General features: G+C 36.5%; 1 protein-coding gene and 1 pseudogene across 2 annotated transcripts; both read left to right on the plus strand.

Annotated features, from left to right (window-relative positions):
* Positions 1-337: 337 nt before the first annotated feature.
* On the plus strand, positions 338-22,818 carry dgat1b (diacylglycerol O-acyltransferase 1b). 2 transcript variants are annotated; one of them, XM_028471056.1, is made up of 17 exons: positions 340-879; positions 3,052-3,139; positions 3,622-3,662; positions 5,738-5,823; positions 9,389-9,441; positions 9,954-10,059; positions 13,882-14,010; positions 14,323-14,391; positions 14,489-14,592; positions 14,921-14,959; positions 15,060-15,101; positions 15,199-15,243; positions 17,277-17,389; positions 17,723-17,788; positions 19,139-19,226; positions 19,358-19,420; positions 21,536-22,818. In XM_028471056.1, exons 1-17 carry the CDS (start codon positions 635-637, stop codon positions 21,683-21,685), a joined length of 1,527 nt encoding a protein of 508 aa, XP_028326857.1. In that variant the 5' UTR covers positions 340-634; the 3' UTR covers positions 21,686-22,818. The 2 variants fall into 2 exon arrangements, with proteins under 2 accessions (XP_028326858.1, XP_028326857.1); XM_028471057.1 differs by lacking the exons at positions 9,389-9,441; positions 9,954-10,059 and having other exon boundaries at positions 338-879.
* LOC114478676 (uncharacterized) lies at positions 15,912-16,029 on the plus strand (annotated as a pseudogene).
* Positions 22,819-22,922: the final 104 nt, after the last annotated feature.

Raw genomic sequence — 22,922 nt, forward strand, 5'->3', positions numbered from 1 at the left:
GTTATTTATATGAATTATTATTTTTTATTTATTCTTATTTTTTCTAATTTCTACTTTATTATTTTTCTTTAATAACAATATAATCATAATGTATTAGTATTAATAATACAGTATTAATAATACAAACGTTCACTATAATATTTCTTATATTTATCATTTTTATTGCCTGGAAGTTTATGTTTAATTTTATGTTTAATTTGAGTTAAGATAATACCTGAATATTAATTGTTCAATTTAAGAAGATGAAATAAAATAACTTGTATTGATTATTCAGTTGTGTTATGTTCTACTTTTGGAGATTCATGAACACGTGTGAGTGAGGGGGTACTCATGGTATGACAAAAAGGTTCAAGGGGTTCACAAGACGGGAGAGGTTGGGAACCACTGCTGTAGATCATACACAGGCCTTGGTTCTTACCTGTTGGCCCGGTCCTGCTTCTCCTTGTTCTCCTTCAGTCAGTGAGGTGTCACTGTGATTCCTCCACCCTTTGTCAGCTCTGAAATCTGAGCTGTGGATTGCGTTACAACTTCCCGTTTTTCTCTGAGTCACTGAGGCACTCGTAAACATGTTAAAAAGCAGTAAAAGTAGTTAAGAGGGGAAACTTTGACTGGGCGGAAGGTTTTTCAAGTCAACATGGGGGACTGGAACACAGCCGGGGCGCAAATAACACGCCGGAGGAGGGCCACGTTCGCAGCGGGGAAAGGTGCGCGTCTGCTGCCGCTGAACGGGAGCTCTGCAGCGGCTGCTCACATTCCAGTGGCCGCTGAATATGGAGCCTCACAAGGACGGGGAAAACGTGAACATTCATTGGAGATAATCCGGCGAACAGCAAAGATTGAGAAGAAGAAACGGAGGAATGACTTTACTGAACAACTGAGGTGAGTTTTACAATGTTTGAACGCACTTCAATTAATATCAGAGGTAGTTTTGTTTAAAGCTAACAGCTAACGTTATTATTTACCACTGACTCAAAACATTAGAGATAACATTAAGCTTGGTGAACGGGTTCATTGGCAGGGCAATGAAATTGATTATACTAGGGGTTTGTTGTTGCAGTGATTCATTCATTCTTTGGCAAACTTCATACACACACCAGGGGTCACCAACATGGTGCCCGAGGGCAACAGGAAGCCCACATGGACATTGTGAGGGGGCCGTCAGGGGCTCACCAATGAGCTCCATCTAAAATCTGGTTTACTTTTCAGGATTTAAACTCACAAAGAGAACAGATGCATTACCTGCAGCTCTTGTATATATGTATATATTTATCTTTTATTTATCCCTTATCTTTTATATTTATCATTATTATTATTATATACCAGTAACTTACTGGTAGCCCTCCTTATGATCAAATCGTGAACATTTAGTATTTGGGGTGTCCCGATCCGATATTGATATCGGATATCAGTCCGATATTAGCCCGAAAAACGAATATCGAATTCAAATTTACGGATTTTCCGATTTTTATTTATTTATTTGCTTGTTTATTTTTTCAATTCCTATTATTGTTTATTTTATTCTATTGTAGAATACTGTAGATATTATGTTTAATTTGTTAATAATACATTAATTAATCATAAATGGGTCAGTTTTTCCTCATACCTACTGTTGTTGACTATTGTTCTCTGAGTAACATCACTTGATCAAGCCTTTTCTAACATTCCACACTACGAAATAAGTAATTATTATTTTTTATTAAAGAAAAGACAGAGAGTGAGAGAGAGAGAAAAAAAAAAGCATGTATGATTCATGCTGATATCGGATCAATATCGGTATCGACCGATACGCAAGGCCTCAATATTGGTATCATATCGGAAATGAAAAAGTTGTATTGGTTCATCCCTATTTAGTATTTAAGAAGTTATTTTTCTAACTGGTAGCCCTTCGGACTATTCAGTACCTATGAAGGAGCTCACAGTTCCAGAAAGGTTGGTGACCCCTGCTTTAGACACTGGCTTCACTGTGCAGTGTTTGTGAGTTCATACAAGGGCTGATGAAGGTCAGATAAGCCTCTTTAGTCTGTTTACTTCAAAATCTTCCTGGGAAACTTTCTCAAAGAGGCGCTCTTTACTACTGTAACAGTGTAACCACAAAACAAGCCTCACATTCATCCCTAGGTTGAGTGACACTGTATATAGCCATAATCTTATCTACTAAAAAATGTATTTAAAAAAACTCTACAACTTGTACAATCACTTACAAACGACCCAATAACTTCTACTTAAAAATAACAAACATACAAAAAAAAAAAAAAAATGCAATGCAAAGTATTACCTAACCAGTAAAACCTAACATTATACCAACCCATTTACACTCTTGAAGTGATATCCTATGACAAGTGAAAAAGAAAATAAATAATTTATCCAATGATAAGGGTCAATGATGTTTGGATTTTCACAGCATGATATTTCATAAAATGGGAATCATCAGGCAAGGTTTGCATGAATATATGAATATTATGATGGGAATAAATATAGAAATACTTTGAAAACTTATCCAGGACTATAATATAACTAAATTGGAGCAGAATGGGGCAGTAATTTTAAAGATTTTTTCAAAACGGATCATGACTAGACAGTCGCACAACATGATATTTTGACACTGAATAACAGAATAAATTACAGAAAAAATGTACTAAGTATTAATAAAAAACAAAGTGAGCGTATATATACTAAGTTACTACATATTTGGTATATTTTTATGCATTTATTAACCCTTTTGTATCTAAAAGAAATGCAGTTGAACAGAATATTTAGGTGTCACGTCATTGACATAAATATTTAGTTGTCAAGTTGATAAAGATACTTTATGACAACTACTTGTAGAGCTGGCTTTTCTGATTGACGGCCTTGAGTCTATGTCTGTTTCTATTATTTTCATCCCTTGTCCTTGTATACATCTATACTGTATATATATATTCTTATGATGCCTCATTCTTACCATTTTGAGCCACCCACCTTGTAAAAGGTTGAAGGGAAATGTTTTTGTCAATTACTCCTGATCAAACTATTCTTAGTTTGACTGATTACAAATAATTCTTTGTCTTGTAGCTGTCACCGGACACAGGAGTCTCTACTGAGTTCTGGCAGCGGGTACAAAAACTATAGAGGAGTAATCAACTGGTGTGTGGTAATGCTGGTAAGACACACACTAAACTACTAATGCATACTGTAGTACTTTAACTGTAACATAATTGAATAAGTTTGTGCTGTTTGTTTCAAAATCTTCAGTTTCGTATAATAAGTCAGTGTCATTGCTATTCTTATGCTAACCTCCATGCGTTTTTTTCCTTAATCCACGGTCCCATCAACAGACAGGAAATGAGATGAAGGCAGAGTGAATGAAGCCTGAAAAGAAGTTGCATAATCCACTCTGACATCATATCACTGTTTTCATCACAGCAGTGTTTGCCTCATTCTGACAGGGCCTTAGTCTCTTTTCCATCAGGTTTTTGTTTGGCAAACAAAACCCAATTTTTTGCAGTAAGAGTGAGGAGGTAGAGCAGTGGGAAGAATGGGGTTTCAAAGTGAGATTGTGATAGAAAAAGGCCAGGTAATTCCAGGAAGTTCCTGTATTGCAAAAACAAACAGCTTACCCTGACACCTACTATTTTTTCGTAGGTGCTGAGTAATGCCCGCCTTTTCCTCGAGAACCTTTTAAGGTGAGTACTGGTATATGGTTAGGGCTCCTAGCAATTTGCCTTTTGTGTAAACTTTTATTCAGGAGAGATTTGAAGTGATTTTAACAAACAGAAATGCCGCATTTACCAAATTACTTGTGCTCTACCTGCTACTACTCAACTCAACTTTATTTATATTGCGCAAATTACAACAAAGTCATTTCAGAGAGCTTAACAAAATATAAAGTCCATAGTAAGAAAGAAAGAAAGAACCCAACAAGATCCACATGAACAAGCATTTAGCGACAGAGGGAAGAAAAAAATTAAATGAATAATTTGATTTTGTATTTTATTGTATTGTTAGAATGTCAGTGCTAAATAAATAATTTATTATTTTTTTAATTGTTTTATTCTTTGAAGGATTGATTTTAATTCATGCAATTGCAATGCTTTGATTTTAGTGAGGTTAACACATAGCCAGAATCATAAATGCAACAATTGGCATAATCGTTTATTTTAGTTTTCAGCCTTTGTTTTCTCATTTTCATTTTTTTCTTATTTTGGCCAAGAATTTTTATTTCAGTGCATCAATAATTTATTCACTACTAAATATTCATGATGTTCCTGTTGATAATGTTTGGCTCTGTGCCTCACTTACATACAGGTACAGCTCCAAAAATTAGAATATGAAAAAGTTTAATATGTTTGGTCACTCATTTCAGAAAGTCAAACCCATATACGATATAGGCTCATGACACATAGAGCGAAATATTTCAAGCCTTTATTTCTGGAAACTTTGATGATGATGGCTTACAGATCAGGGAAACCTAAAATTCAGTGTCTCAGAAAATTAGAATATTGTGAAAAAGTTCAGTTTTGGAAAGTCATGGTGTCACACCCTAATCAGCTAATTAACTCAAAACACCTGCAAAGGTTTCCTGAGCCTTTAAATGGTCTCTCAGTCTGGGTCAGTAGGCTACACAATCATGGGGAAGACAGCTGACTTGACAAATATTCAGAAGACAATCATTGACACCCTCCATAAGGAGGGTAAGCCACATAAGGTCATTGCTAAAGAACCTGGTTGTTAGAAAGTTGAGTGGAAGGAAAAAGTGTGGTAGGAAGAGGTGCACCAGCAAAAGGGATGGCTGCAGCCTTGAGAGGATTGTTGAGCCAAATGCATTCAAGAATTTGGGGGAGCTTCACAAGGGGTGGACTGAGGTTGGAGTCAGCGCATTGAGAGCCATTACGCACAGACAAATCCTAGACATGGGATACAAATGTTGCATTCCTTGTGTCAAGCCACTCCTGAATGAGGGACAACGTCAGAAGCGTCTAACCTGGACTGTGGAGAAAAACAACTGGACTGTTGTTCAGTGGTCCAAGTCCTTTTTTCAGATAAAAGTACATTTTGCACATCATTTGGAAATCAAGGTCACATAGTCTAGAGGAAGAGTGGTGAGGCTCAGGATCCACGTTACTTGAAGTCCAGTGTGAAGTTTCCGCAGTCAGTAATGATTTGGGCTGCCATGTCATCAGCTGGTGTTGGTCCACTGTGTTTTCTGAAGTCCACAGTCAACGCAGCTACCAGGACATTTAGAGCACTTCAAACTTCTTTCTATTGACAAGCTTTATGGAGAGGCTGATTTCATTTTCCCGCACACTGTCAAAAGTACCAAAAGCTGGTTCAATGACCATGGTGTTGCTGTGCTTGATTGGCCTGACCTGAGCCCCATAGAGATTGTCAAGAGGAAGGAGAGAGATACCAGACCCAACAATGCAGTAATGTAATAGAATGCAGGCTTCCATTACGCCTGAGCAGTGCCACAGGTTGATCGCCTCCATGCCACGCAGCATTGATGCAGTCATTCATGCATAATGAGCCCCGAGTAAGTATTGAGTGCATAGAAATGAACAGACTTTTCAGAAGCCTTACATTTTTGTTTAAAATATCCTTTTTTTAATTGATCTTATGTAATATTCTAATTTTCCGAGACACTGAATTTTGGGTTTTCATTATCTGTAAGCCATAATCATCAACATTTCAAGAAATAAAGGCTTGAAATATTTCACTCTGTGTCATGAGCCTGTATATGTAAGTCCTTGTCTCTTGCCAGGTACGGTGTTTTAGCAGATCCTACTCAGGTGATCCCCTTGTTTCTAAAGGACCCCTACAGCTGGCCAGCAATGTGTCTTCTCATTGGTAGGTAAACTGTTATATTTTAGTGAAACATTTTAAAGTTATGCTCTGAATGTATCAAATAGTTTGATCAGGATTTCTGTTTTATGGCTTGCATGATGTAATGTCAGAGGTGACATTAAAGTGCACATGCACCACCTGTTTAGTCCTGGACTCCTTTTATGTAGTGGATCTTTATTTACAGCTTGGGTTTTAACAAATTAATTTTGACAGAATGGGTCAGAAGTTTAAATAAAACGCTTTACATTAAGACCAAAATCCATGAATACCATGAGTCTTTCGTCTTTTATTTAGATTTTGTTTAAAAAGGTTTTTGACACAATACCGAACTGGCACATGTACCAAAAAATAAAAATAAATCCCAATGACTAATATACTGCAGTGGTAAAGCTCAAAGATATTGTCAGTATTGATGCTGAACCTTCATAATAGAAATGTCTGTTTATACACCTGCTCTTTCTAATTCAAGTGGATTGAAAGCTTAATGACTCAGGTCTTAAAATGGAATAATAGCTGCAATTACATGTCATCAGTATGACTCAGCTTTATCTAGTCAGAGTAAAGAACTCTCTCCCGACGGGGATTTTAATCTTGTCACTTCAGAGGAAGGTGTTGTGCATTCCAAACCGCCAACAGCTAACGTGCAATTTTCCCAACATGTTGTAGGAGTGACTTTAATACCAACCTGATGGTATAAAGTTTTATAAAGAAACTGCAAATTTAATCTTCTGAAATGATCAGAAACAGAAAATAATAAACATACTTCATTAGTTTTTCAGACAACTAATACTTTCTTTTATATGCCAGTTGCTCCTGAGACTTTTGAAGGAAAATGTACCGTAGTCATTGGTTTTTTATTCTGGCACTATATTTTTTACTTCATAATACAATAAAATCTGTTCCGATTGTGTGAATGCGCTTGTGAGAATGTATTGGCACAGCTACTCAGATTGTTAAACAGTTGTTATGAGCTGACCATAGACCGTAAAAAGAATGGCCAGGACAAGCACCCCGGTGGAGTGAAGCTTTTATTTTTAGAGCTCCCCCTGCTGACTGGCTGCAGGATAAGTCATAAACCCCGCCTCGTCAATGATAAAAGATGGGAGGTGGGTCAAACTGTAAAATTAAAATACTCATCCCATAATTTTTTTCCAAACCTAAACTCTGCTGTGATCATTAGTTATTATCACCCTACATTGTGTTCAAGTGCTCATTTTTCCGTGAAGTTTATTTTAAATAAGTTATTTGAGGTTGAAAAATGGGATTTTACGTCATATATGACGATGATTGACAGCCGCGGATCTTGCGTAGCTCTCTTTGGGCTCTATTCTCCCATGCGCGTAAGTCAAAAAAGCCACGCAGCGACGCTGTTTTTGGCTGCACGCTGTTCTTCCCCAGTACTTAAGCCAGTCACTGCATGTCTTCATCCCAGTTACGCACTCTAGGTGTAGCGGTCCTGAAATGTGGGCCTTCCCATGCAAATCTGGCGTACAGCAGTGCACATTCAACCAGAGCATGTGTAGAACTAAGTGGACTATTGAGTGTAGCGATGGTGAGAGAAAATGATAAAAAAAAAAAAAATGGGGCAAGCAGTGACACTCGGCATGTCCGGGAGAAGGAGGAAGTTGCGTGTGTGGAGAATGACGGGGGGAGAGACTTGGCCAAATACGGCCAAAATACAGTAAGCAAACTATTCAATTCTGACCTAGATAACAAAAATAATAATTTTGCCATTTCAGTGTTGTTTTTGTAGTTTTATAGTGGGAAATGTTGAGGTGTCCTAAATGCAAAAAAAAGCTTCAAAGTCACTAACAGGTTTTTTCAGAAAAAGGTCTTTTTCTCAGCTTTTTGTCACAAACTGGCAATTTGTGTGAAACTTGCCTCTATTCAACTGCTGATGGAAGAATGAAGCGAGCTAAAAACAAAATTCTGATGAAAGTAGAGACTCTAATCTTTTAGAATCTGTTTTCAGATTGTCATAGTACAAAATATTCTGTGGGTCTCAGTGAAAATCATCTACCTGTAAAAGGCCTGGCAATATGGAGTTGGCTGCTCTGAGAATGGCTGGCAGTGAATGAGTTAATAAAAACGCGTTGCACTTTGAACTTGACATATAGTGTAATATATCACAGCGTACCAATACACAATATAAGTTTCATGGTGAACAAAATGTTTGTAATGCTAGTGAGGAACATGTTCCTTTTAACACTCAACTATTTTAAATGAAAACCAAACATCTTGGGGACACAACGTACACACAACATTGAACCTTAACCAATGTAACTTTAGTAGCATTTTTTTAAAACTTAGTGCTTCCACTGTAACCATTTTTATCCACAAACTCCAAATATATGAATCAAGGAACAAAATCAGTTTACAGAATGAACTTTGTTCATTTTAACTGCTAACTGCTCTATCAGTAGGTAAATACAGAAAAACATTTGAAACCCGACCTGAGTTTGGATGAATTAATGGGAGAACTGGGAATGTTTTTCACTCTTAATAAGAATCTCAAAATCTGGTGTAATAGTTGACAAAGCAACTCTAAGGTTGCGCTCAATGTTCAGTCTGTTTCTGTCAGAGGTGGCAAAAGTACTAGTCTTTACTACTCAAGTAAAAGTATAGATACTTGAATAGAAAATGACTCTGGTAAAAATGAAAGTACTGAAGTTGCTCCCTTACTTAAGTAAAAAAAAATGTCCCTTCAATAATATGAGAGGGTTTTTAAAACAGCAAATTCCATGTATATATACATATATATATTTAAAGAACTCGTAGAAAACTGGTACATGGAAATAAGTTAAATCTGTTACCTTTGAACACCTGGAGAATAAATCAAATTTGTAAATGAAATATTTTAAGAAAAAAAAAATGCTCATTTAAACCGAGAGCAGCTTTGAGTTTAACATTTTTAAAAACTTGAACATGTTAACTAAGGGACCTGCCTAACAGATAAAAGCTCAAATTACCAAAATTGTGTGTCTCTTTACGTTGTGACGTAATCTTCGAAGGTTTTAAAAAAGTAAGAAGCTCATTTTTAAAATGTAAGGAGTAGAAAGTACAGATATTTGTTTAAAAATGTAAGGAGTAAAATTGAAAAGTTGCCAAAAAAAAAAATACTGCAGTAAAGTGCAGATACCAGAAAAAACTATTTAAGTACAGTAAGGAAGTATTTGTACTTAGTTACTTGTCACCTCTGGTTTCTGTTTTTGGTATTCAGCTGAACCAGAGCTGAGAAGCCACACTCACATAAATTCGTAGTGCTCAAAGGATTTATACTTGGTCATCACAGCACTTTGTTTACTCTTTTATCTCCAGTCAAATGCCTGCGACCCACTAGAAACATGTACAGTATCTGACCCTCTTTTGGGTCGCGACCCACCAGTTGAGAATCACTGGCGTAGGAGATCTGCTCCAATTCAATGCGTAGTTAGACTTAATATGAAATTAAGATGTGATTTATTCAGTTGTTCTACACATCCTGTGTGTTTGTGCTACATGCTGAATATTATTTGTAAGTTGTGAACCTTTCAAAAGAGTGACATCAGTTTGTCATTGTGTTTGACAGTGTCTAATGTGTTTATTCTGGTGGCGCTCTACACAGAGAGACAGCTGTCAAAGGTGAGTCAAAAAGAAAAAAAATCCCACGTGCACTTACACGCGAGAGCTGCAGATTTTTCCTCGACTGTTGAGTTTATAGCATTTGGCAATTCTCGGGAGGGATTATGTTTTTTTTTCTAAAACTGACTGACTTGCTGACTTCCCCAGCTGCATCTGCAAATATTCAAGGGGGAAATAAGAATTAGTTTCACCATCTGCATTTAGGGCATGTTCAGCTGCGCCCTGCCTCTTTGGTGTAAATATGAAACACAAGCTTTTTTATCCCTAACTAGGCCACCTTAAATTAAAGTGTGATCTGCAATTGTTTCAAAAGTAGACTCTATAAGAAATGTTTGAAATAGTAAGTACATCTACGCTGTTGATGTCATGATTTATCGAATAAAACCAATGAAAGACGGCCAAGGCTCCAACACTGCAGCCAAACCCATGTTTTCTTAATGGGGTGAATAATGTGATCACTTAATGATAATAAAATTCAGTTAAATTTTTTTTCATATTTTTCCATTGTTCAGGGTTCATTCAGTGAACTTGTGGGATTCCTGCTTCATTGCATTAACATGGCAGTCATGCTGACATTTCCTGCCGCAGTGGTCCTTCTGGTTCCCTCCGTGACCCCAGGTAAAAGGCTCCCAGCTTGTATTAAACAGTCTTCTCTGATGCCTTGGATAACCAAGACAAATAGTTGCGTTTGACGGTGGTATCTTTAATGTGTTCGTTAGTTAGTGGTTAACAGCATAGCCCGTGTGTACGGAATGAAAAATAATGTGAATATAATAAAGATTAAGAGAACATTTATACTCTTGCCCTTCAGAAAAACAGCCAGCCAAGTCTGATGGTGCAGTAAAATACCTCTCCTATACAGAGCCGTAATTGGAGTCGGTTAGTGGTAATGGACCAGTTGGTCATGACTGGATTGTTTCCAGCTGGCTCTGAAAAAAGATAAGAGGAGGAGAGAGGACAGGGGGAAAAGAGAAGAACAGTAGGGATGAAGCAGGAGAAAGGAGAAGGGCAGATGAGAGGGGCTGAAGTGGGTGTAGTTTGTATAAAAGGTCATTTTAGGGTCACTATTCTGCTCTCAACAGGCGACCAAAAAGAAACTGCATGTGGCTATACACAAATGCACAATAGATACAAGTAACATGTTATTGTAAGTGGGAGGAGCTTGGACTGTTGACTGCTATGATTTGAGTTTGTCTTTGAGAACTAGGAAAAAGTGAGCGAAATAGTGAAGACGAAGATTGCCATGTTTGATGATTTCACAAATAAAGGATAAAATAAGGGGAAAAAATACTTTTTAGTTTATACTTCTAAGCCTTACTTTTTTAATTACATTTTTTTTCCATTTTAAACTTTTGAAAAGTTTCTGAATTGATCCGACTACACTTAATAACTATTGCCCAACTCCTTGTATACATTTTTAATTTCATGTTTAGTCATCTGTCTTTTATTGCTGTAATCAGGGTTGGGGTCAATTACATCTTCAATTATCCATGTTCAATTACATCTCAATTCCGATTACGTTGACCTGCCTTTTTTCCAACTACAATTGAAATTATTTTACCCCTGAAATCAATTACAACTACCTTCTCAATTATTAAAGTTCAAATTCAATGAATCACAATTACTGAGGCATTAATAAATAAGCCCCTAAAACATACCCTTCCTTTTTGTTAGCTTTCTGTTAGCATCCCTAGTGATAACGGTTCAGTTTTGACCCATGTCTTAAATCAGCTGTAAAATACACTCATTTCTTTTTCATCTCTTGGTTACCTTGTTTGGCTTCCTAATCAATGAAAATATTGGTATTAATATTTTTGGTGTGAGTGTCTGCGCCATTTTTTGTCAGTATACGCCTCGATTAAATTTTTTTTAAATGTTAAAATGATCCTCAAGAGAACAGAGATGTGAAGTTGATATGAAGCATATTTTAATAATTGTTAACTATGTATGTGTATTATAATTGACCTCAACCCTGGCTGTAATGGCATATTTAAAGCTGAAGTATGTAGAATCTGTGAGACTGGTATGAAAACAACTCCGCTCCACCCTCCCCGAACATGACTTACTTCCTGTCTCCCTGTCTTTCTTGTGAACCTGCAGGTCTTTTATTTCGTCTGTTATCACGTTCCTTCTTTGACTTTCACTCCTCTACATTAGTCTTCCATTTTTTTTACTTGCTTTGCCATGTAAGCCGTTTTGCCTAATGCGCGATAGGGACTTTTTCCGGCACTTTCTCTTTCACTACTGATAGGACATAAACGCACATTGACTTTTGTCAAGTCGCCAATAGTAATGCCCGAAACAGCTCACAGATTATTATATTTCTAAAAAGATCTCTGATTGGCTGAAAAATAGTTATGCTCCATGATTTCTAAAGCTTGAATACAGAGCAAAGAGAAGGTGCAGAGGTCCAGTGTCTTTTCAGAACACTTTGATTTACAAAATGCTAAAAGTTTTTTATGGATTTTAGACCAAATTTTGCCAAAAAAAAAAATTATATACTGTACTTTATGCTGCATTCACACCAAATGCGTCTTCTGCGACACTGGACGGTTTCGCAGGATCAAAAAATTTCCCCATTTGCTTCATATGCATGTTTGAAGCGAAGCCCCACCCACCAGTGACACATCCAACTCGGTGAGTTTCACTGCCTGCTGAAGCGAGGAGCTGCGCTCCTTTTTCTCCTCTCATAAACATAAACCACCAGTGAAAAAAGCCGGTGGGATTAGCGGCTAATGCTATCCTCGCTCAGTGCCGACTTTCATAGATGAAAACTACAGAGAGAACTTTTACCTGCTACTGCCACCTCCTCGCTGATTCTGCCCCACGGAAAATCCTTCCTAGTTCGCTCCTGGTTATAAAGGCCGTGTCATACAGCCCCAGGTGGTCACACACAGCTTCTACTCCATGGTTGAATGGGTGAACAGACCGGTGTTCGTGTTAACCCCTCTGATTGGCTTTCGTCATGCGAAACAGTCGCAGGAGTACATTATTTTAAACTTGCGAATGTTTGAATAAAATCGGGAGCGCGCTCGCACGGCCAACGCTCTTGACGCGCAGATCGGACCGCACCGCCGCACAGGAAAGATTTTGCCTCAGGGCTGCGTCTATCCATTGACTTTGTATGTAATCTGAACGTATGCACATTTTGTGACGCATCCGGTGTGAACGCAGCACTAATGTGTAACACTGACCTCTTAGGCAGATCACTCTTGGAGACCTTTTCTGGAGTTCGTCTTCTAAAGTTATTGAACGGCTTTGATGACTACTGAAAGGTCTGTAGTGGTGTCGCTCTGATGGATTGTAACTGAATAATCTAATTTCCCAAGTCAATACCTGCCACTGAATCTGTATACACACATTTAAAACAAGGTGCTTTGATTAGTTGCCACTATCACTGATCATTTCATCTTTTCCACCACAGTTGCTGCAGTGCAGTTTTTAAAAACTTTCTAAAGCATGGAAACTCCCAAGTGAGTAATTGTAAACCCATGTCAGACAACATATTGATCCTTTGTTTATATTTACTTTGATATAAACTGATTTACAACTTTCTGTTATACGGAGGTTCATTTGAAAAGAAATAACAACAAAATAAAGTCTAAGGTTATTATTGAGGTATTTAGAAATATTTGATGTGCGAGTTACCATGGTTACTATCAGTGCATGGCTGTCTCGGATCAAATCTAAAGCTACAATAAGCCAATTAGACAGATGCTTAATAGAAGAGATCTACTGTAGTTTAATACTAAGTGTATTGACTTCATTTTCACCCTGTTGGCACAAGACAATCTTTTTAATTTGTTTCTCTGCACACCAAGAGACGTGACAATAATTTGGCTCTTTTCAGTCCTGCGGTTTCCAATGAAGCATATGCTCACATGAATACTGACTTGGTAACTTTTTAAAAAGACAACATGTCTAGATCATTAGAAATATGTTCAACAGACTTTTTCCTAATTGGTAAAACAATAACAAAGGAGAAGCTGCACTTTCAGCTATTACAGTTAACAACCATCAACAGTCTTCACAGTTGGTGAATCAATGCGGAAAGGTCTCCGCTGTTGAATGATCTCATTTCAGTTGGGGAAAAGTTGTGGGAAAACACATCCTTTTTGAGATGACATGCCTTTTTTCTTCGGCGGGGCATTTGGAAAGTCGTTGGTGAGTGTGTATTAACTTAATGAATGATCTCATTAAGCGGAACGGAAGGCTTTTTTGCTGCGCCGTGAGTAAGGGGAAAGGACTCTATGTATGTTTGATATTTATGAATTGTCTTCAGCCTTTAACTCTTCTTTCTTGTTTATCTCCCTCTTCTCCTCTTCTCCAAACTGGCTACTGTGTTCACCTCCATCCGGCCCATATGTTGATTTCTTACTTCTGGCTCTGCAAAATGATTAACACGGCAACATTAATCACTTTGTTTGTTTCCTCTTTCAGTTGGTGGTGCAGTTGTTTTAGGTACTTACACCATCCTCTTACTTAAGCTTTATTCCTATAAGGACGTCAACTTATGGTGCAGGGAAATGAGCACCCAGAAGGCTAAAAAACTGGCTCGGTCGCTGTCGTGTAAGTCACAAACGCTCTTGCATTGTAAATAATGCTCCTTATTATTAGCAGAGTTAAATATATAAAGATTTTTATGTGTTTTTTTATGCATGTCCTTGTTTCTAAGTCATACCAAAGAACTGCGGTAGACTTTTCTTCACAAGAAAAATAATTTAAAACCTTGTTCATGCAGCTACAGAGACACCTATTGATAGAGACTTAAAACTGCTATTAGAGAACAAGCAAACAGCAAACCAGAGTATTATCTTAGTTAGGTTTATTTGTTGGAAGTTATGCTGTTTTGTGTTCAAACAATCTCAATATCTTCTTCAGGTCCAGCAGTACAGCATCTAAATGGAGGCGAACAACAAGTTTGTTACCCTGGTAACCTCACCCTCAAAGGTATTTCAATAGGAACCTGCCTCTGCTTAGCCGCTTTATTACATTGTACTTTCGTATTCTTACTAACTGCCACACTGACATCTCTTCCGTTTCCTAGATATATACTACTTCACCTTTGCTCCCACTCTGTGCTACGAGCTCAACTTCCCTCGCTCTCCTAACATTCGCATGAGCTTCATGTTTAGGAGACTGTTTGAAATGGTGAGGAAATGCCCGATGTCAGCATCATTAATGTACTAGCTAGCACTGACAAAAAAAACCTGAAATTAAGCAGCAATTTTAATTAGAGATATAAGTGTTGTCAGGTCAAAACAGTTAAGTGTATTATTTCTGTATATCATCTAGTATTTTTATTAATAAAAAATGCTGCGTACTGACTAATGCAATGATCATTTTTGTAACAAACATATAAAGGCAGCATGCTACACTGATTTTTAACAAGTGCATTATTGTATTTCAGGCACATTTGAGCTTCTTTTGAGTTTTCTTAAGATTCAAATTATGTAAGATTGTGTGTTTTTGTTCTCAGCTGTTCTTCACTCAGCTGTTAGTTGGCCTCACTCAACAGGTACACACTAATAAGCCATTGTGTTTTGACCTTTTGTTTTTTGTCATCTTACAAAAGCGTATTTAAAACAGCTGTGATGTTCTTTTTTTTCCTCAATAAGTGGATGATTCCTGTCATCCAAAGCTCCATGAAGCCACTCGAAGTAAGAAAAACAAATCTGACATGAATGCTCATTGTATAAATGTGAAAGATGGCTGATAAATCATTTTGATGCTGGTCTATTCACTCTTTTTTTTCAGGACATGGATCTATCCAGGATGACAGAGAGACTCCTACGATTAGCTGTGAGTGAAAATTGAATAGCTAATAGCTGGTATTAGCAGCTGTTTAATTTATGCATGAACCCACACACGTCACTAAGGTGTATTTAAACTACCCACTGTGAAGACATGACTGTCAGTGATATTTCATCTTCTCAATGGTAAAGGATTTAAGCTGGAGCACTTTTTGTTTCCAATAAAAACTCATTCAGAGACCATAAGTGCATATATAGTTTGTTGTATTTCCCTTCAGATACTGACATGATGACCGTGTTTGATTAAATGGTATGAAAAGATTGAGTATGCGAAAAATCCCCAGATGTATACTATACAGGGACATTTTTTAAGCATGCTCGGTGGGCACACTAGTCATACTCAACCGCCCCATGATGCATTGCGAGTGGAATATAAAATTGTCCTGTGAAAAAACAAACATCCCCTTTTTCAAAACAAAATCATTTTTGTTTTCCATTCGTTTTTAAACGCGTTTGTAAATTGGGCTCTTGTTTTGAAGTTCACCGGAAGTTTTGTCATTAACATAATCTCTGAAAATATCTGAAATGTCGCAATGAAATATGTATACGTGAGTTTCATGGATCAAATAACCACACGTTGATATTCTTTATGGTCACTTTCTCGCGTAAAATGTTTCAGAACTTTTAAAGGTGGAGAATCAACAGAGACATTCATATTATTGTGGCCATACCAACCTGTCATTGCCCGATCTCGTTAAATCTCGGAAGCTAAACAGGTCTGGGCCTGGTTAGTAGTTGAATGGGAGACCACGGAGAATTCCAGGTGCCACAGTGGGATGGCAGTCACCCCAGTGGTATCTGTCATTGTGTCCTTGGACGCGACACTTCACCCACATTGCCTAGTATGAATGCAGTGTGTGAGTGAGTGTTGGTGATGGTCGAAGGGGCCGATGGCGCACTATGGCAGCCTCTGCTCCATTAGTCTGCCCCAGGGCAGCTGTGGCTACAGTAGTAGCTTGCCACCACTAAGTGTGGAGTGAAAGAATGTCTTAATTCTTAACAATTTAATTATAATTATTTATAATAATTATTTTATGTGCTTCAGTTTTTTGTCATTGTAGGTTTGAAATACATCTTGTGAAACTTTAAAGTACACTTCAGTGGGAACGGTCATCATCCTAATCATACTTATAGTATATAATAGACAGTATATACTTAATGAGTTTGTAGTGCATAGTACGGATTGTGCCATTTCAAACAAAATCATGGTGTCTTTTCCTACCCTCTGTCGTTGTTCTTCTTCTAGTAGTCTAGGTAAAGTAGAGGCATGTTCCTACCCCCACAGGTCAGCAAATTAAATATGTGTGGATCATAAACAGTCTATGGTGTAGAGACTGTGTGGATTTTTTTTTTAAAGGATGATGATGATGACTATAACCATATATTAGCCGTATAGTTCTAGTTTCAGACTGGCATGAATTGTCAGGCTGGCACTGCCACTTTCAAGTATTTACACTTTAAAAAGGGAAAAGTCTTATTTGTTTCATTGTTTTTTGGTTTTTTTTTTTCATGTTAAGTTTGAAGCTTGAAAAGTTCATATAGAGTTCAAAGTGAAATAATATTTAATTTAATAAATAGTCAAGGCTAAGGGATTTTTTTTGTTTACCACATTTCATACACAAGGCAAATCAATGTGTTTTACATGATTTAAAAAAAGTGCAACAGAAAATATTTAACAGTTTAATAATCAATAAGAACATTGAAATATAATATGATCATAGGGATATTGACTTCAGCTCTGCTGGCAGTTTTTTCCACTTATGATAATAATAATAAATTGATAAAATTAATTAATTAATAAATAGATGTATTGTATTGTGAATTCAGTGTATCACCTGTAATATACAGGAACTCCTATGGGTTCTCGAAATAAAGTAATTTGTGTTTTTGGGCTGTGGTTGATGGTGGTCTCACAGTGAGCAAAGTGATGAGAAAGGGGGATGGGTGGATACAAATCCAGTTTTTGTGTGTATTTATGCAAGTTTTATTCTAATTTATTGTGTTTTCTTTCTGTCTCTTCAGGTTCCCAATCACTTGCTCTGGCTGTTGTTTTTCTATTGGTTTTTTCATTCATCTTTGAACTTCACAGCTGAGCTGCTGCGCTTTGGGGACAGACAGTTTTACAAGGACTGGTGGTGTGTATCAGCATCTTTTTTTGTTTATTTATTTGTTTATTCTCCTCTGCATGGACTGAGCTGTGACTTCCATTTGTGTTTGGGACCCAATTCATGAAAGTTAATGTAGCCATTTTGGAATTGGCAGAGAGCGAAATACAGGACAGTTTGTTTTAAACTGTGTTCTGAACGATTTTGGATTTATTTTTGCACTATTTGTTTTTCGAGAAAGATACATTACACATTGACTTACGTAATCTTATTTTTTAGAACATTTAAGCCTTTTTTTCTCATTGGTGACCGCACGGATCAAAACTATATTTACTGATTGTTTTTTTTTTTATTTCTTTATAGGAATTCTGAGACTGTGACATATTTCTGGCAGAACTGGAACATCCCAGTGCACAAGTGGTGTATACGGTGAATAACTCACACACTAATTAATTCATAAAGCAATGTATAAGCCTGTACAGTGTACAATGGGGACACTCATGGACTTAAATGCAGGCAGTCAGCGAGGTCCACTGATATCTTTGGGTTTGTTTTGCTATTTACTACATAAGTAGAAGTATATGTAGCATCTGCTGTACGTTCTACAGGGAAAAGGAGACTGAATTTATAACATACTGTATATACAGGGTAAATATAAGGCTTTTTTTATGTTGCATTTAAAACATTGCTTTTAGAGTGAGTGACATGTATGTCAGATATTTTTTTTCATAAATACCTTTGAATCATATTGCTTCAGGGCTGGGGTCAATTACATTTTTCAATTACAATTACGTTTTTGATTATCCATGTTGAATTACAACTAAATTATGATTACAGTGACCAGCATATTTTCCAATTACAATTAAAATTGCCATTGTTTTTTTTCCCCTGAAAGAAATTACAATTCCATTCTCAATTACTAAAGTTTCATTACAATTTATCACAATTACTGAGCCTGAAATAAATAAGCCCATAAAACTCAACTTTCCTCTTGTATTAGCTTTCTGTTAGCATCTGTTATAACGGTACATAAATCTGCTATAGAATACACTGTAAACAAATATCTAAATTCAGATTTTTTTCCTATTCATTAGTTACCTTGTTAGGCTTCCTAAATAATGAAAATATAGGTTTTAATATTTTTGGTGTGGACATCTGAGCCTTTTTTTGTGTCACTATATCCCAAGATTAAATAATTTTTTTAAATGATAAAATGTGAGAAAGCTTGATATGAAACATATTTTAATAATTAACTACGTGTGTAGAACTGTGCATATAATTAGTATTAGTTCTCACTGTAAAAAGGTACATTTACGAGGTACACCATTCACCAACCAGGTCCATTATTATTTTTTTAATAAGATATTATTTTAATTCAATATACAAATATGAAAATAAGTGCACAAGATGGACAGGTTGATAATTTGAAACAGTTTGAAAAGCGAGGAAAAACCTGAATTTTTAGCTTGTGTGTAGCATTAGCTTTAGCAGCCAACTCGGCATTTCTGCCTTGGAGAACGATACTACATTGAAGCAAAAAAATCTTTGAAGGAATCAACGCTCCAACGGGAAAAATAATCTTAATCTCTGTCAGACCTGCTGCTTGCGAAGGCTAGTATATCCCTCTTGACCTTTGACCTCATGAGCGAAAACTGAAAAAGAGCGAGATTTTCGAGAGTGTGAAAAGGCTTATTACCGACCCCAACCATGTATTGTTTAACAAATGCTATATACTGCCATCCAACTGAACATGGTTTTACTTTCCTTTCTGTCATGCAGCCACTTTTACAAACCGCTGCTGAGGAAAGGATTCAGTAAAATGGTCAGCCAATCAGCTGTGTTTTTCCTGTCAGCTTTCTTCCATGAGGTACAATTACCCCAACAGCAACCCACTGCTTTCTGCTCTCAGTCAGTGTACGACCTGCTGCACAGGCTGCTAAGATCCAAACAGGAGATGTCACTGATGCATCCTGCTCTTGTTCTTTTTCTCTCTGTCAGTACTTGGTGAGCGTCCCTCTCAGGATGTTCAGGCTTTGGGCTTTTATGGGCATGATGGCACAGGTGAGGCCCGTCACACAACACCACTTATGATACATTCTGCTGATGTGTGATATGTATAAATACATATCACCTTTGTTTTCATTTGTCGAGTCTTGATCATGTGTGCCATGAGTAAATTTCAGTTTTTGTTTTTTCAATGTATTTGTTTGTTTCAGTCTAACAAAGTAATATTCAAACATAAATCACAATTTTAAAATATATAACAAGACTGAAACAGGCAGAAGCAAAAATGCTTAAATGCCCAACATTAATCACAACATTTAAGTTACCTTTTTCAATAATTCAAGTACATTTGAATTACCTTTTTTAAATGATGCAAAAAAATAAATATATATATTTCTACTGCTTCACATACTGTAACTCGCTGTATGATGACATTTTCTTTTTGAAAATAAATAATATAAAACTCATTTCTTTATCAACATTATTCCACAAATTAACCCCTTTGTTTTACTTAAAATGAACATAAATTGATCTCTTAGGCTGTATTTGCTGGTCTGTAGTGACAAGTATTTTTGAATGCCTTCTGTAAGCGCATTTATTTTTGCTTTGAACAATATCTGTGTTATTTTATAATGAACAATATCTTTAAGTTTCACTAGTTTTGATCTAACAAATAATAGATGTGTGTGGTCATAACATCCTGCTTTGTTTATCAATCGTACAGCTTTTTTTTTTTTTGCAATAAAACGATATCATTTACAATGGTCTTAAAAGTGGTCATATACCTGTATGGGAGTATCAAAGACCAATAAATTGTAAACAAGGAATTGTAGTTAAGTAAATATTTTGCTTTACATAACACACTTAGGGCACACTAAGACCTGAAATAAAGGGTGGTAAACCAGGTACGTCCTTAAATCCTTTGGTGATTGGTGCGCGTGCAGACCGCCTGTAGAATAGTCCGGCCAAAGTGTCAAGGACGGTGATAGGGAAACAACATCAGAAGTCCTTTTGCCTTTTTAGTGCTTTTATTTACAGTGTTTCTTTAAAAGCAACACATGTTCTCCAAAATGACATGTCAAAGCACAATCATCTTTCCTTGGCAGGCACATGTTTGTAGCAGCATGGCCTCCCCTCCTTCCCCCTTCATCCAAACTCTCCTGGCTTTTAAAGCATGCCTCATTTGATGAGTAGCTGCACCTGTTGGTGGATCACTTCAACTCAAGGGACAAACCCACACTTCCTTTAACTACAAAACAAAGGAATTAAACTATGAAATTTACATTAAGTCATTTACACAACTAAATTACTTAAATAAAGAAATGATGTCAATATACTTGATAAATAATCCTTACAAGTTACCAAAGAAAATAACAATCAAAGAAGAAAAATCCAGCTATCGCTGTGTAAATTACGCCTGCTGCTCAGCTGATTTTGGCCTGACGCTTCTGCCATCAACACAACACGAGAGTTTTACTTTACTCTGCATTTTCTTATTCAGTGGCTGCTAATATTGACTATTGTTTTATTTGATTTGTTTTCTTAAACTAGAAAGGTTAACTGGAGCATTTTTTTCCATCACCGTTGTGTTTTGTGTTACATTTACTCCAGCGGATCTCTGCGTGTGTGTTTGCACTTGTCAGTCATACTATTTTCCTGTGCTAAAACAATCACCGCAAACACTTCCTGGTTTAATGAATTGCATTGGGCCCACTGGATTAATTTATTTACTATACATATTCATGAGAGGGAAATGCGCTAAATGGGTTGAGGGCGCATTGCGACGTGCAGCATCCGCGCACTCCTGATTCCCTGTACAGCTTATTAGCACGTGGAGTGACGTTCCCACATGTTTTAATACCACTAAACCTTTAGTGAATCCACCCCCAAGTGTTTTTTAGATTTTTGTCTTTATATAATTGATGTGCTGTGAAGACATGCTCAATTTTATCTCAATTTATTTCAAGTTTTTTTTCTTTAAATACCTAATTTTTGATTCCAAAAATCATAAATTTTGTTTTTGCAATAAGTGACTAAATAGGCATCATAAATGGCTGTTTTATATTGATTATGCTTAGTCATGAAATGAAAAAGGGAAATACGATACGTACAATACGTAATTTAAAATGCTGCATTTGTTTAACCAAGGTTTTTTTTTCTTTTTTTGATCAGCTTCCCTTGGCTTGGTTTGTTGGACGCTTTTTGCGTGGTAACTACGGCAACGCTGCGGTGTGGCTCTCCCTGATCATTGGTCAGCCGATCGCTGTCCTCATGTACGTCCACGACTACTACGTGTTGAACTACGGACAAGAGACCAACTAATGCTGTACAACTTTACTTTGTTTTTAGGAATGAAGGTTAAATGATACATTGTGTTTAAATTCCACATCTGGAAATACAGATACAGCCAACTTTCAATCGTACACCAGTGCTGTATGTTAGGGTGAAGTGTGTAAAGCAGAATTTGTCTCAGGTTAGCTGTATTCCACTGCCTTTTAGAACATGTGATGGCTGTTTTAGTGCGATTTTATCTGAATGTGTAGCCTGTGGAATGTGTTTTTTTTTTTTTAACCCGACTGTAGTTGTTTATCTCATGATGTGCTTATGAGATGTAATTACTGCAGCGGACTTTAAAGATCTCGTGTTTATATAGGCTATAATGGGGATTTATGATTCACTATAGGATGTTTTGAGCCAAAGTGGACACCTTTGAGGTGAAGTGATGAATGTATGCTGGCAGGATTGTATATAATAAAAAATGATTTATTTTATGTCTTTATGACCGTAACAGAAGCCTGCCATTTTGTGACTTTTTTTTATTTTTTTTAAGTGCCAATAAACTGAGCTCTGATGTTTGTTGATTAGAGTCCCTGTGTATTTCCTGCCAGCATCATTTTATCCTTTTAACTCAGGGTTGGCTGGGAAATCGTAATGGAATTAAATGAAGATAGAGCTTCTTTATATCTACAAAAGTAATTTTAGAAGTGCCCAAATATTATAGTATTATTTTTCTCAGATTCAATATTTTTGGATAATTTCATTTTTATTGAGTAAAATTACTATCGTGAAATCTCTGCATTTTTTAAAAAATATTAGTAGTAGTAGTAGTTTTTTGAAGATGGAACATTTTACATGGGATTGTTTAAACATAATTTATTTGTGAAATATTTTCTTGCTAAAATAACAATTAAATGAGTAAATTAAATTGTGTGTGTGGGGTGGGTAAATAGTATTTTTGTTTTTCCGAGATTACTAACAGATAGCACAATCCATAGCACTTTTTTTAATTGATGAGGCGGTCTCTTGCAATTTGTCATTTTTGTGTTTATTTTCACCTGTTTAGCAATTTTAACGCAAAAATCTGTATTTAAATTATAATGCATTCTGTGTATGACTTGTATTTTACATGTCAAAGATGCACAATTTGGCTTTGAATTAAAAGGCAGCTAATCTTGGTTTATCTCGAGTTTATAGTCATTACTGCAACCAATTCATTTAAAAATGTGAACATTTTCCTTTGATTTTAGTTCTTTTAAAAGCCGATGAGGTCTGCTGATCT

Source organism: Gouania willdenowi, chromosome 16 (genome assembly GCF_900634775.1).
Source record: "Gouania willdenowi chromosome 16, fGouWil2.1, whole genome shotgun sequence".
Classification (NCBI taxonomy): Eukaryota; Metazoa; Chordata; class Actinopteri; order Blenniiformes; family Gobiesocidae; genus Gouania; species Gouania willdenowi.